The sequence below is a fragment of the Dasypus novemcinctus genome, chromosome 19 (assembly GCF_030445035.2).
Source record: "Dasypus novemcinctus isolate mDasNov1 chromosome 19, mDasNov1.1.hap2, whole genome shotgun sequence".
Lineage (NCBI taxonomy): Eukaryota > Metazoa > Chordata > Mammalia > Cingulata > Dasypodidae > Dasypus > Dasypus novemcinctus.
In genome coordinates this window covers 40,504,466-40,520,180 of record NC_080691.1, presented here as the reverse complement: position 1 = coordinate 40,520,180, position 15,715 = coordinate 40,504,466, and the positions used below count along the sequence as shown (strand labels likewise).

General features: G+C 39.0%; 1 protein-coding gene across 5 annotated transcripts in view; it reads left to right on the top strand.

The window, feature by feature from the left end:
* EIF4ENIF1 (eukaryotic translation initiation factor 4E nuclear import factor 1) overlaps positions 1-15,715 on the top strand; it is a 44,525-nt gene that overhangs the window by 7,143 nt on the left and 21,667 nt on the right. For all 5 annotated transcript variants that reach the window (XM_058281688.2, XM_058281687.2, XM_058281686.2 and 2 more), the window contains exons 3-6: positions 7,008-7,081; positions 10,772-10,899; positions 12,539-12,825; positions 13,105-13,306. In XM_058281688.2, coding sequence (XP_058137671.1) covers positions 7,008-7,081; positions 10,772-10,899; positions 12,539-12,825; positions 13,105-13,306 — 691 coding nt within the window. The remainder of the gene's footprint in view (positions 1-7,007; positions 7,082-10,771; positions 10,900-12,538; positions 12,826-13,104; positions 13,307-15,715) is intronic.

Sequence of the window (15,715 nt, the reverse complement as noted above, 5' to 3'; positions counted from 1 at the left end):
ATAATTCTTTCAAAAAGAAGAAAGTCTTTGCATCAAATCAGCTACCCTTAGATGCTTGGGTAAGTCCAGGTGCTAAAGTCCTGTTTATCAACTCTGATATGATCCAGTTTAAATCCTCATCTGCAGGAACTTTTCTAAATGGTACCCCTTTAAGCAATAAGCCTCACAAATGGGTGCTTGTGAAATGTATCTCATATATCCCATGTTTTTAGTTCATTATTGCCCTGGGTACCAAATATGGATGCTATTACTCCATGGTAATCTATTAAAGGTTTCTTGATTTTTAAAAAGTTATATGACTCTGTAGAATTAAATATCAGGTCAGTTTCAGCAACCATTTGAGAGCCTGATGGGCCAGGCCCAGTTCTAGTGGGTGTGTGAAGGGCAGAAACTGGGGGAGGAGTCAGAGATGGACCCAACCTAAAATACTGCTCTTGAGACATTCTTTAGAGAGAGAGTCAGGAATACACACACACACACACACACACACACACACACACACACAGGGAACTGGGACATTTCTAGAGTGCTTTGGCCACAAACAATAAAATAAAACTTTCAGGTTTTATGAAACAATCTACCTTAAAAAAAATTGAGCTTTTTTACTATTCATGAATTGAAATCAGCTCAAAAGGTAAATATTTATTTCCCCTTTTATCCCCTTCTTTAAGTGACTTGTGTGAAATTCTTCTATAATGTCAGAATGCCTAGTTGCTTCTGCACAGGATTTCTGCAGAAAACTGGAGAATTTTAATTGTTCTTGTCTTGGGCTTATACTTGAATTCATTTGCCTTCTACTTAAGTACCGATCACTTAGAAAGTGGGTGTCCATATTAGTAACTCCCAAATAGATATTTTTGGGAGGCTTGATGAATTTTCTTGAAAGAAGGCTGCTGCAACTTAGAAAATGCATTTGTACTTCCTTGACTGTGTGGCTCTTGGGCAGTAAGCAGCTTGTTCTTATCAAATTTTAGTAATGTGTACAAAGAGCAATGTCTCATATATTAACTTCTATTTTCCACATAATTTCAGTGAATTTGTCCATGATTAGAACTTCTTATCACAAGTTTCTGTGGGATCTTAGGACTCTGCGAAAGGGTAATCCCACATTCCCTCATGAAATACTCATAGGGAAGGACACTCCCAGTTAAGAGTGGTACTTTCCAATTTTTTTTTTTTTTTTTTACTTTCACAAACTGAAGGTTGTCTTTGAAAATATTCCAAAGGGGTTTCCCCTCCAGGAATAATTGATGTTAAGTCTCTGGTTTTGCTTTGTTTTTTTTAAAGATTTATTTATTTATTTATTTCTCTCCCTCCTCCCCCACCCCGGTTATGTGTTCTCTGTGTCTATTTGCTGCGTCGTCTTTGTTTGCTTCTGCTGTTGTCAGCGGCACGGGAATCTGTGTTTCTTTTTGTTGCGTCATCTTGTTGTGTCAGCTCTCCGTGTGTGCGGCACCATTCTTAGGCAGGCTGCACTTTCTTTCGCACTGGGCTGCTCTCCTTATGGGCACATTCCTTGTGCATGGGGCTCCCCTACGTGGAGGCACCCTTGCGTGGCAGGGCACTCCTTGCGTGTATCAGCACTGCGCATGGGCCAGCTCCACACGGGTCAAGGAGGCCCAGGGTTTGAACCGCGGACCTCCCATGTGGTAGGCGGATGCCGTAACCACCAGCGGCCAAGTCCGCTTCCCAAGGTCTCTTGTTAAGATGGCAAGTTCAAGAACACTTCTCTGGAGGGACTGGAAGACCTGTGGGGGTAGGTACAAGAGCCATCTGCTTATGATGGAAACTGGGGAAGCGTACTTTGGACAGTTATGGGAAAAGCTAACTTTGTATACACACCTAAGAGCACTTAGCTCCTGGTTTCTCTCCTCCCCATGAGTGGAGGCTCCTCTCGGGTTGGAACACCATCTTATACATCTTAAGACTTTGCTGGTGAAGGGTAACTCTCACATTTAACTCTCTAAACCTATGAGAAGGCACTCTCATTTTTCCATAACTATCCAAGTGGACCTTGGGCTACATTTTGAGAAACATGCTTGATCTAAAGCATTCTTAACCTCTTTGGAGTACATTAGAGATCTTTTGAAGGTATGAACCATTACTACAGAAATTGCATACACATAATTTTGCATAGAGCTTTGGGGGTCTTGTACTCCTTGAAACCATGGAACTGGGTATGGTTAAGAAGCCCTGCTCTTCAGAATAGTAAGTATAGTTTTACATAGATGTTTAAAGTTATTTCAAGCAACTTTTACAATTCACAAGTTGTTTTTCTTTACCTAATTCTCAGTCTAATAATGAAGAAAATGGCTCTTCATCCTCTACAGACAGGTGAACAGTTCTGAGTTGTGTTTTAAACATTGCACTTGATCAGAGGTATACCTCGCCTTAAATGGAGCCCTTGGGGCAGTTAATGCCAGTGTGCACCTGACTTGCTGCTCTCTTGCCTGCTCTTAATGGCCTGTCAGGTTTGTACAGTTATAGCGTAAGAATTTGTTCATACCTACAATGTGCCAAGAAAAAAGAAACAAACGAATAATATGGTGAAAATATTAAAACATTTTTATCTGTAAGACACTTTGGCAATTCCTCAAAAAGATAAACATAGAATTACCATATGACCCAGCAATCCCACTCCTAGGCACACACCCAAAAGAATTGAAGACTGGGACTCAGATGCTTGTACACTGATGTTCACAGTGACATTTTTCACAATACGCTAAAGGTGAAAACAACCCAAGTAGTCACTGATAGATGAATGGCTAAACAAAATGTGGTGTGTCCATACATACATTGAAATATTAGTGCTCGGCAAGGGCAGCAGGACGGGGGACATGGGTACAGAGTTTCTCTTTGTGGTGATGAAAAAATTTGGTAATGGATGGTGGTGATGGTAGGATGACATTGTAAATGTAATTAATTGAATTGTACTGAATTCCCACTGAATGTACATTTAAATAGTTAAAATTGCAAGTTTTATTACCACAATTTTTTTAAACTAACCTGGGGAAATATTTGTATTTGAGTAGAGTTGGTATTTATCAGTCTGTGATTAGAGCAGTAAGTCTGTAAGGAAAGCAGTTGCATTGAGCAAAACATTAACCACTGGTAGTTTCAGTACCTTTTTTCAATTTAATAAACTTTTTTTTTTTTTAGGTATAATTCACATAAAATTCACTCCTTTAAAGTGTTTTTGGGTTTTTTTTATAGCTTATTCAGACTTGTGCAACCATTACCACAGTCTTAATTTCAGAACATTTTTATTATCCCAGAAGAAACCCCATACCTATTAGCAGTGACTGCTTTATATCTATGGATTTGCCTATTCTGGACATTTCATACAAATGGTTCTTTGTGACTAGTGTCTTTCACTTAACATAATGTTTACTAGGTTCATCTGTGTTGTAGCATGTATTCTTTTTTCCCAAAGGGGGGATATATTTTTATTATTTTTTTTATTTTTAATTCCCACTCCCTATTGTTCGCAGACTGCTTTCTGTGTCATTTGCTGTGTGATCTTCTATATCTGCTTGTCTTCTCTTTAGGTGGCACTGGAAACTGATCCTGGGACCTCCCGGAGTGGGAGAGAGGCACTCAATCTCTTGCGCCACCTCAGCTCCCTGGTCTGCTGTGTCTCTTATTGTTGCACCATCTTGCTGTGCCAGCACTCCTGTGCAGGCCAGGATTCCTGTGTGGGGCCAGCTTGCCATGCAGGCCTGGGGAATTGAACCCTGGACCTTCGCTATGGTAGTCGGGAGCCCAATCGCTTGAGTCACATACCCTTCCCTGTATTAGTTCTTAATTCCTTTTTATGACTGAATAATATTGTATGGGTGTGCCACATCTTGTTTATTTGTCAGTTGTTGGACATTTTGGTAGTTTCCCTTTTGGGGCTGTTATAAATAATACTTGGGAGAGTTAAGAAACTCATTTTTCTGTAGGGCTGAATTCTCTCATGGAACCCTGTGGTAAAATACCCTCATTCTTAAGGAAGTAGACACTGAAGTATTGATGGGTCAAGGACCACAATATATGCAATTTACTGTCAAATTGTTCAGGGAAATATTACATATATAGACAGTGAAAATCATAAAGCAAATGGGGGAAATGTTAAAAACAGGTGAGTCCAGGTAAATAAATGGTATACAGGGTTTTGGGTTTTGTTTTGTTTTTTTTTTTGCATAAAATTCACCATTTATAAGTATATGGTTCAGTGGCATTGAGTACACTCTATTGTGTTGTGCAGCCATGAACACTATCTCATTCCAGAACATTTTCATCATCCCAAAAACTCCATACCTTTTATAAACATTTACTTCCCATTTCTTCTCAATCCCTGGCAACCACTAATCTCTGTGGATTTGCCTATGTGGCATATATCCTATAAATGAAATTGTTATTATTGCCTTTTGTGTTTGGCTTCATTCACTTAATGTTTTCAAGTTTCATATTGTAGCATTTATCAGTACCTTATTCCTTCTTATGGCTGAATAATACTCCATTGTATAGATAGGTCGTATTTTATTTATCCATTCATCTGATAATGGACATTTAGGTTGTTTACACCTTTTGGCTATTGTGAGTGGTGCGTCTGAATATTCATGTACAAGCTTTTGCTTGAACACCTATTTTCAATTCTTCTAAGTATATACCTAGAAATAGGCTTGCTGGTTCATATGGTAATTCTATGTTTACGTTTCTGAGAAAGTGCCAAACTTTTTCCACAGTGCCAGTACCGTTGTACATTCTTATTACCAATTTTTGAGTGTTACAATTTCTTCATATCCTCATCAACATTTATTCTCCTTTTTAAAAATTATTATAGCCATTCTAGCAGATGTAAAGTGGTATCTCATTGTGGTTTTATTTTGCATTCCCTAATAACTGATATTGTTGAGCATTTTTTATGGGCCCAACAAGAGAAGCGGACAAAGAAAAATACGCAGCAAATAGACACAGAGAACAGACAACCGGGACGGGGCGGGGGGGGGGGGGGGAAGAGAGGTGGGAAGGGGAGAGAAATAAATATTTTTTAAAAATAATAAATAAATTTGTTACTTGTGCTTTTAGTATAATATTTAAGAAACCAATGCCAAGTCCAACGTCTTGAAGCAAATCCTAAGTTTGCTTCTAAGAGTTTTATGATTTTAGCTCTTATATTTAGGCCCTTGATCCATTTTGAGTTCATTTTTGTGTATGGTGTACATTATATGTGCCTATCCTGTTGTCCCAGCACTATTTGTTGAAGAGACTATTCTTACCCCCACTTGGCACCCTTCTCCGAAATCAATTGACCATAGATATATATATATTTTTTAAAGATTTTTAATTTCACTCCCCTTCCCTCCCCCCAGTTGTCTGCTCTCTTTATCCATTCACTGTGTATTCTTGGCAGCGGCACCTGGAATCCGTTTCTCTTTTTGTTGTGTCATCTTGCTGCATCAGCTCTCCGTGTGTGTGGCACCATACCTGGGCAGGCTACATGCTGGGCGGCTCTCCCTACGGGGCACACTCCTTGCACGTGGGGCTTCCCTACACGGGGAACACCCTGGCGTGGCACAGCACTCCTTGTGCACATCAGTGCTGTACATGGGCCAGCTCATCACACGTGTCAGGAGGCCCTGAGTTTGAACTGTGGGCTTCCCATGTGGTAGGCGGATGCTCTATCCATTGGGCCAAATCTGCTTCCCTGACCATAGATATTATATGGCTTTATTTCTGGGCTCTCAATTCTATTCCATTTATCTATATGTCTGTCATTATGCCACTAACACACTGTTTTGATTAATGTAGCGTGTTTTGGTTAATGTAGTTTTGTAAATTTTTTGAAATCAGGAAGTGAGAATACTCTTAACTTCTTCTCTTTCTAGGTTTTTATATTTTTATTTTTATTTTATTTTATTTTATTTTAAGGCGGTACCAGGGATCGAACCCAGGACCTTGTACATGCAAAGCACACGCTAAACCACTAAGCTATACCTGCTCCACAGGATTGTTTTATATATTATTCAAGTCCCTTGCAGTTCTACATGAATTTTAGCATAGGTTTTTCTATGTGAATCTGTAGATTGCTTTGGAGAATACTGCCATCTTAATACGTTTTCCAGTCTGTGATTTCAGATATATTTGTATTTAAGTATTTAATTTCTTTCAGCAGAACTCTAGTTTTCAGTGTACAAGTCTTTAACATCGTTGGCTAAATTTATTCCTACTTTATTCTTTCTCATGCTGTTATACATGTTATTGTTTTCTCAATTTCCTTTTCGAAACATTCATATACTTTATATTAATAGAAACTGATTTTTGCATGTTGATCTCGTATGTTGTATCTTTGCTAGATATGTTTATTAGCTCTATTTGTAGCTTCTTTAGAATTTTCTGCATATAAGATCCTGTTATCTGCAAATAGAGATAGTTTTACTTCTTCCTTTCCAATTTGGATGCCTTTTATTTCTACTTCTTCTCTAATTGCTCTAGTTTGAACTTTTAGTGTTGAATAGCATGGAAAAAGCAGGCATCCTTGTCTTCTTCCTAGTCTTAGGAATAAAGCTTTCACATGTTAGGGAGAGAACTTTCAATTTTTTGCCATTAAGTATGATGTTAGCTGTAATTTTTTGCCTTTTTTTATTTTTTTAGCTGTTATTCTTGCAACTTTTTTTTTTTTTAATCCCCTTGTAAATTGATATCCTTAATGGCGCTTAAAAGTGATAAGATTAGCTGGAAGTTTTATGTAAGCTTCCAGTGTTGCTGAATATAACCTTATTAAATAGTGGCTTGAGACCGACAATGTGTGTTAGTAAGAAGCTGTTCATTATTAAGTTCATTGAGAATGCTGCTTAAGTTTCTTATAGTATATGAGACTCTGGTATTTATAGAATAAGTTAAGATGTAAATCAATACATGAACTGGGTGAAATGCACTCAGAATTGCTCAGCACAAAAATAAGTTGAAAGTGTGACTTGAGAAATTTGATTCAGAAATCACAATCTGATTTCTCTTTTTAGGAGGAACTCTTGGATATAAAAGAACGCCCCCATTCCAAACAAAGGCCATCATGCCTCTCTGAAAAATATGACAGGTATGGATAGGAATGTGTGCCTCTTCTGTTAACTTACGTCACACCAAACTTGGTAAATGAGGAATTGTTTTGTTTTGGATTTTGTTTTGTTTTGTTTTGGTAGAGTTACGGGTAGGGAGGTTATTGCATTTATGACATTGGGCTCTGCACAGGTATATAGGGAAAAAGCTAGGAACATGATTAAATAGCATCTCACTGCAATGTCTTCATAAATTTCACAGAGCTATAAACTACCAAATCAAAGATTTGAGCTGCAACGAACTCTAAGGACAACTAAACCAGTTATCTTGCAACTACTGGTGATGAAACCAAAACTAGTCCAAGTCCATAACCAGAAAACAGAATTAAGACTTGAACCCAAGAGCCCTTACCAGGATCTTTTCTGTCTACCAGCTACCAGTGTTTTTTCCCACTTTGCCTTGAGGTTACTTTCAAGAGCTTGCCTCAGGTCTGTTCCCACCCCCACCCCCCCCACCTCCACACAAAAGAAAGAGAAAACAAAAAGTCAACCATTCAGATTACCTTACCCCCTCTTCTCCCTGATTATCTAGGGCTCCTTCATACTAGGTAGAAAAATTTTGTTTGAGAAAGACTATTGTTAAAAATGGTCTGAAAATCACTATCACAAAGACTATATATTGGATTTCTTAGCTATTTCTTAAATATCAAGGTAGACTGGGAAGTGGCTGTGGCTCAATCAGTTGGGTTCCCATCTACCATATGGGAGGCCCTGGGTTCACATCCGAGGGCCTCCTTGTGAAGGCAGGCTTGCCCGCATGCTGCGGCGAGCCACCTGGCCCACAAGCGCCACAGAGTGCTGCCTGGCCCACAGATGCCGCAGAGAGCTGACTCAGCAAGGTGATACAACAAAAGAAAAAAGGGGAGACAAGCAAAAACACAGAATAGTGCACAGCGAATGGACACAGCAGACAGTAAGCAAGTTGTAAGGGGGGAGGGGAAATAAAATAAATACAGATACAGAAGAAAACACACCGAATGGACACAACAGACAGCATGCAAAAAAAAAAAGCCACAAGGGGGGGGGGAATAAAAAATATATATCTAGGTAGACAATTCATATTAGTCTGCATTTTTAATGTATGAAGCATCTATTATGTTTAGTTTCTTGGTTGAATAGGACTTTTTTATTTGTACATGGACTGTTCAGAAGGCTGGTTAAACCTGGGCATCTTGTCACTTTCCCCTGATGCAGATGATACTCGAATAATGGCCATGCCAATTGGTTAGGATTTTTTATAAGTCTCAGTCAAACTGGCTTTTTCTTTAAAGCTGTAAGATTTATGCATCAAGTTGAATTTTATTGTTAAACACTATTTTTTCTCGGCATAAAATAAAGTTGGGGCAAACATGTTAGCCTTTATTTTAAAGTGGATAACACTGTGCCTCATAATAGTAATAAAATTTTTTAAAAGAAGAGCTGCTTATTCTGCTGTTTCTCTTTTCTCAGAGAATTAAAATTCGTTGAGCTCTTAAACTCTGGGTAATCCCCACAACCACCCTAGGAGGTAGTTGCTAATACCTCTGTTGATTAGGATTTGAGGCTGAGAGGTTTTTTCATTTATTTAAGAAGTGTTCATCCAGTATCTCTGCTGTGTGGCTAACACTGCCTGGTACTATCAAAATACTCTCTGCTTTTGTGGAAGATGCAATCAAATACTCAAAAGTCTAACATTACAAACTCAACAATAAAACAAGTTATCCAATTTAAAAATTGGGCAAAAGATTTAAATAGACATTTCTCCAAAGAAAAAATTAAAATGACCAAAAAGCATGTGAAAAAGTGTTCAATATCAATAGCTATTAGGGAAATACAAATCAAAATGACAGTGAGGTATCATCTCACAACTCATAGAATGGCCATTTAAAAAAAAGGTGCTGGAGAGGATGTGGAAAAATAGCACTCTTTCACTGTTGGTGGGATTGCAAAATGGTGCAGCCTCTGTGGAAGACAGTTTGGCAGTTCCTTAGGAAGCTAAATATAGAACTGCCATTTGATCTGGCAATTCCTCTGCTAGGAATATATCCAGAAGAACTGAAAACTGACAAGATAGACATCTGCACACTGATGTTCTTCACGGCGTTATTCACATTTGTCAAAAGATGGAAACAACTCAAGTGTCGGTCATCCAATGAATGGACAAACAAAATGTGGTATATACATATGATGGAATACTGTGCTGCTATAAGAAATGAAAATTGGACACACATGAAAACATGGATGAATCTTTAAGACATTTTGCTTAACTGGAATAAGTCAAACGCTAAAGGACAAACATTGCATGGTCTCAGTAATAAGAACTAAATACGAAGAATAAGTGCATGGAGTTAAAAGCTAAAATATAGAAAATATAGTGAAGGAGTACTGATGCTTAATGTATGTAGAAGTGTTAATTACCTTGGCTGTAAAAGTATGGAAATGATAGAGTTGATGGTAACACATTAGCGGCTGATTTAAAAATGGGATTGTCACTGAAAAGGTAGTCTAGGATATAAAGGTCGATTGAAAGAAAGAATAATCTAGGAACTGAGTAACAGTGAACCCAGAGGTGGATGAGAATTATGGTTAAAAGTACAAATGCAAGAATGTCCTGTGAACTAGAATGGATATATGTCACTATTACATGTGGTGGGAATGTGGAGAAGCATGGGAAAAATACAACTTAATGTAACCTATGGATTACAGTTAACAGCAGTACTCTAATATTCTTGCATCAATACCAAAGACGTACTGTGTTAATAATAGGAGGGTATGGAAAAATATGTCACATTTATGTTACAGACCATAATTAGTGGTAATAGTCTGATGATATTATCTCATAATCTGTAACAAATATTCTACAACAGTGTGGTATGTTGGTGAAGGGGTGTTGTATGGGTATTCCACACATGTGCATGATTGTTTTATTCTGTAATAAAAATATATATTTTAAAAAATATCTATCATTACAGTTCTCACAGGCTTTGAAGGACAAGTACAGTGTACAGTGCTAGTGTGTGCTCAAACTGGTCTGATTTGGGAAAATTCTTTCTGCAGACATCTGAAGAATGCAGCTCGGTAACTTTTGCAGGATGTCCCCAATGGAGAGTAGCAGAGCTAGAATTTGATCCCAGGTTTTTGGGCTCCAAAGCTCCTCTGTACACTCTACCATCTGCCATCCCATTGTTATTGAGTGAATAACAAGATAAAATGTAAACCACAAATTTTAGCCCCTTAAGAATTATTTATCCTGTTTTGGAAAAACTGAGCCTGTGTGTAGAAATTCTGAAGTACATACCAAAATATTCCAAGACCTGTTAAGGGAGGCTTTTCTCACTAGTACTAATTATCAGTAAATTGAATAATCAATATTTATGAGATGTCTTCATATAGCACAGGCAGGGTTACTGTAATCTACATGCACCCCAAGCTTTGTGGTCTGAATGCTCATTTATGCACAGACCTCTGGTGTTCAGGTGAATATTGGTGTTATGTGAACAACAAAAGTATTATTGAATTAATAGTTGGTTTTTGTTTTCATCTTAAGAGGTAACCATTCTGAAGGCAACAGTCAAATTTTATATTGGAATGGGATTTCTGTAACTTTTTTTTACCCGAAGAGGGTTAGAAATTAGACTGCATATGTGATTCATGGGTGCAAGTGCTAACTGTTGGTACCTTTTGACACATAGTGATGGCGTCTGGGACCCTGAGAAGTGGCATGCCTCTCTCTACCCAGCTTCAGAACGGAGCTCACCAGTGGAAAGTCTAAAGAAAGAGGTGGATATAGACCGGCCTTCCCTGGTGCGCAGGATAGTAGGTGAGCACACAGTCACTCAGAAGTGGGGTTGGCAGTTTGGGGGACATGCTGTCAGAATAAAAAATATATATCTAGGTAGACATTTAAAAAAAAAAAAAACATGAGGTTCCCATATAACTCACACCTCACCCCCCCACCTCCATCATTTTTGTAAATTGTATTTTTATGAAGATATATACATCACAAAAAATGTTACATTATAAAAAACATATGAGGTTTCTGTATACCCCGCATCCCCCCACCCCACTCCTCCCACACCAACAACCTCTCCTATCACTGTGGCACACTCATTTCACTTGGCGAACACATTTTGGGGCACTGCTGCACCACATGGATAATAGTTTACCCTGTAGTTCACCCTCTCCCCTGGTACATTCAGTGGGTTATGGCAGGTTATATAATGTCCAGCGTCTGACCCTGCAATATCTTTTAGGACAACTCCAAAGTCCCAAAAATGCCCCCTCATCACATTTCTTCCCACTCCCTGCCCTCAGCAACTACTGTGGTCACTTTCTCCCCATCAGTGATGGAATTTCTTCTATTAGTAGTCACAAAAGTTTTGTAGTAGAATATCAGTAAGTCCACTCTAGTCCATATTTTATTTCTCCATTCTGTGGGCCCTGGAATGGTGATGTCCACTCCACCTCTATATCAAGAGGGGGCTTAGATTCCACATGGATGGTGGATGCAGTTCTCCTGCTTGCAGTTGTAGGCACTCTCAGTTCCCTGGTGTGGTGATTGACCATCTTCACCTCCCTGTTAGCTGACCTGGGTAAGTCCAATGAACCAGAGGGTAGGAGTTGCAACTCTGCTGAGGCTCAGGGCCCAGCTGGCACATGGACAGTCCAGAGATTCAAGTCTCCTGAGTATACACCAACACTAGCACCAACCAAAGGTTCCGTAAAAGTGACAGAAGAGGCATGTGTGGAAAGGTCACTTCTGAGTACAACTCCATCACACGCAGGGACACAAATTCCAAAGTACGTCATCTTTGGTAGAGTGTCTGCTCAGATTATTTTCTTTTTCTTTTTATAGAGAGCTTTTGTGTTTTTTGTTTTCTCTTTTAAATTTTAAGTTCTGGATACAGGTCCATTATATGCCTTGCAGATATTCCCTCCTATTCTATGATTTCTCTTTTCTTTAAACAATATTTTTCAGAGAGCAGAAGTTTTTCATTTGATCAAGCCCAATTTATCCGTTTATTTTAATAAATTTTATTTCTGGTGTTGGATCTAAGAAAACTTTGCATAACCCAACATCACAAAGATTTTCTCCTATATTTTCTTCTAGAGGTTTAATACTTAGAGGTTTTACATTTAGTTGATCCATTTTGAATTAAATTTTGTATTTGGTACCATGTATGAAGATCATATTTCTTTGCATATGGCTCTCACATTTTTCCAATACCGTTTCAAATACTGATGCCTACTCTGGTTTAAGTGACAGAACATTTGCTAATAGCAAAAGGCTCCATATTATTTAAATATGTATAGGACACATTCTTACCATCTGCTAACAAGCCCAGTTTTAGTGGTGACTTTTTTTCATACCCATCTTCCTTTAGGCATAGACCTACCTCGTAGGGAAGAGAAATGCCTTTGTTGGTTTGCTTCACTTCCTCTTTCCTACATCTTTCCAGATCCACGAGAGCGCGTGAAAGAAGATGACTTAGATGTTGTTCTCAGCCCACAGAGACGAAGCTTTGGGGGGGGCTGCCATGTGACGGCTGCTGTTAGCTCCCGACGCTCAGGAAGCCCATTGGAGAAAGATAATGATGGACTTCGTCTGCTTGGCGGACGCAGGATTGGCAGTGGGAGAATAATCTCTGCCCGGACCTTTGAGAAGGATCACCGTCTTAGTGATAAGGACCTGCGGGACTTGAGAGACAGAGACCGCGAGAGGGACTACAAGGACAAGCGTTTCAGGGTTTGTCTTATAGACCCGTTGGCACCTCATGTGCTTGGAGGCTTGATACTTACTTCATTTACACTGGGTTGCTTCTGAGGTCCTGGATGAACACAGCCCCCTCCTTCAACTTGGGAAGGGATAGAGCTCTGGGGAGGGAGCACTGTGATGGGCTCCTAGTGTGCTGCGTGGTATATTCATTTCACTCTTGAGCATGACGTATCCATCAAAACCTTGATTGGGGTAGAAATACCTTAACAAAAATCTTATTTTTTTATTTTGCATTATGTACTTTTCCAGAGGGAGTTTGGGGATAGTAAGCGTGTCTTTGGTGAACGTAGAAGAAATGATTCCTACACAGAAGAAGAACCAGAATGGTTCTCAGCTGGACCCACAAGTCAGTCAGAAACCATTGAGCTGACTGGCTTTGATGATAAGATATTAGAAGAAGATCACAAAGGGAGAAAACGAACAAGGCGACGGACAGCCTCTATGAAGGAAGGTCAGCACAAACTTGGGAGGGAAATTCACTATTCTAAAATGAGATGTCATTATCATTGGCTTAATTATACACTTAGGAATGGGCACCAGTTGTTAGGAAATACTAAGTTTTTAATGTTGCAGCCTGATTTTGAAACTGCTTCCTAAGTGTGAATTCAATAAGTATAGAATGTAAGATCTCTTGTTCTGCTGCAGTGCTAAACAGAAAAGCCTCACATTTTCCACTAAAAGTACAATGTGCATGGAAGGAGGATTCCCATTTATTGAGCAATTATGTACTAGGCACAGCGGTAAGAAGGTTTTTTTTTTAAAGCAATTTTATTGAGATTTATTCACATAACATACCATCTGTCCATAGTGTATAATCAACAGCTTTTAGTATAGTCACAGTGTTGTACATTCATCACCACAAAAAATTTAATGGTTAGAGTTGAATCTGTATAATGCTGCATAGTTCTCCTAACATCCCAGAGAGATAGTTACTTTTATCCCTGTGTTACACACGATTAAATAGAGGCTCAGGGAACTGAACAGACTTGTCTGTGGTCATTGAGGAGGGAGTTGGAAGAGATGTATTTGGGCATCAGAAACCACCCTCTTCACGTTGGCGTTTGGCCTTCCCAGGTCAGTTGTAAATGACTTGACTTCTCCCAAACTTACTTTTCTCAGGTCCAAGGTAAGGTCAGGTATCTTGTTTGCTAAACTGAAGGAGCCAGAGCAAATGTGTATCCAGTACCTGGCACAGAGTGGGGGACCCTTGGGCTACAGCTTGTTGTTTCCAGGGCAGTGACCTAGCTCTGAAGTGATCCACACCCTGGACTGAAGGTCTTGGAAGGAGGCAGTACAGGACCAGAGTGAAAAGCCAGGTGGGCTAGCCTGGGTGTGAATATTGGGGCTGCTGCTAGAAAAAGGATAATTTCTAACAAAAATATTAGCAGGTGGGCATGTTTCTTTGTAAGATGAAGACAGTGCCTATTTCAGAACATTAAAAATTATGTTTAGCATTGAAAATGACATGTACCCATCAGAGCCCAGGCTCTTGTGAGACCTTATTCTATAAGTTCTGGTTCCTTCCAGCCTTCAGGTTTACTTGGGAAAAACCTAGGCAGCTAATGGGGAAAGGTATTTAAATACATGTGTTTAATCAGTGCCACCTTAAAATTATGATGAGGCTAAAACAAATTTAAACAGAAATATGCTAAAGCTATTTCTTTGGGAGGAGAAAGAAGAGAAAAATCTCATTACCTGTCTTCATTTATATAATCTTTAAATATAGTAGATATTACCATTATCTTTGTGCTGTTACACTTTCTTCACTAGGGTAATGCAGGAAGTTAATGGGTAACTGGGAGACTTTGCGTAAGTCTTAAACTGGCTTTGAAATATGCCTTTGTCTCATTCTCCGTTAGACTAAAGCAGCACCAGCAAATGTGGTCTTTTCAGACTCTGGTGAGAAAAGCGGATTTTTTCTTAACTGAGATGAAATCTGAATATTAACCATTCTTGTATCAGCAACTTGAAGAGCCAGAGGAGCGAGATAAGTCAGTTAGTGGTACCTCCTCACCTTACAGATGCTGAGAGAGACTGAGACCCCATCATACAGGTTTCATGGCAGAGCCGAGGTAGGGGCAGATCCAGGGGTCCTGACTCACCCCATTAACTAATTACAAAAGGGCTTGAGCTGCCCTGGCTATTGTATTAAATGATCAAGTACCCAGTAGTTTCATCTTGGCTGTAAGAATGAAAGGAAGTGAACAAACCAAAGTGTTAGTGGTTATCCCTACGGGAAGTGCTTATGAGTGCCTTTTAGTCACAGTTTTGGGTATACCAACTTTTCTCTGAACTTACTGCAGGCACCCAAGTGCTGGGAGTATATCAGTGAACAAGACACACATGGTCCTTTCCTGCATTATTTTTTATGGATTTCTTTTTTTTTTTCCCTCTTTTGTTGTTTGCCTGCATTATTTTAAAACAAATATTTACTGAGCACCCACTTCATATAGGATCTAGTGCTAAGTGCTATGTATTTACATTAATGAATGAAACAGTTTGAATATGTATTACACTAGGAAAAAGTATATAGAAGAAAATGATTAAAATCCTCCATCGAGAGGAAGGAAATTTTAAATTTGCATCTACTCTAATGAAATTATGTGCTCATTCTCAAATGTGATAAAATTTGCCATTTGGGTCTTTATGTGGGTCCTTGGCTTTTTTCAATCCATCATAATAAATGGCCAATTATACTTGTTTACAAGATAGTGCATATTCCTTTGCACTCTTACCCACTAAACAGCCCAGGCTGCTTTCTCCCAAAAAGCCATTCATCTGTTAAGAGATGCCCCCATCTCATCACAAAATAAAAATGAATAGGAAAAACATTAAGGTTTCTTTTGTAAATGTACGTGCA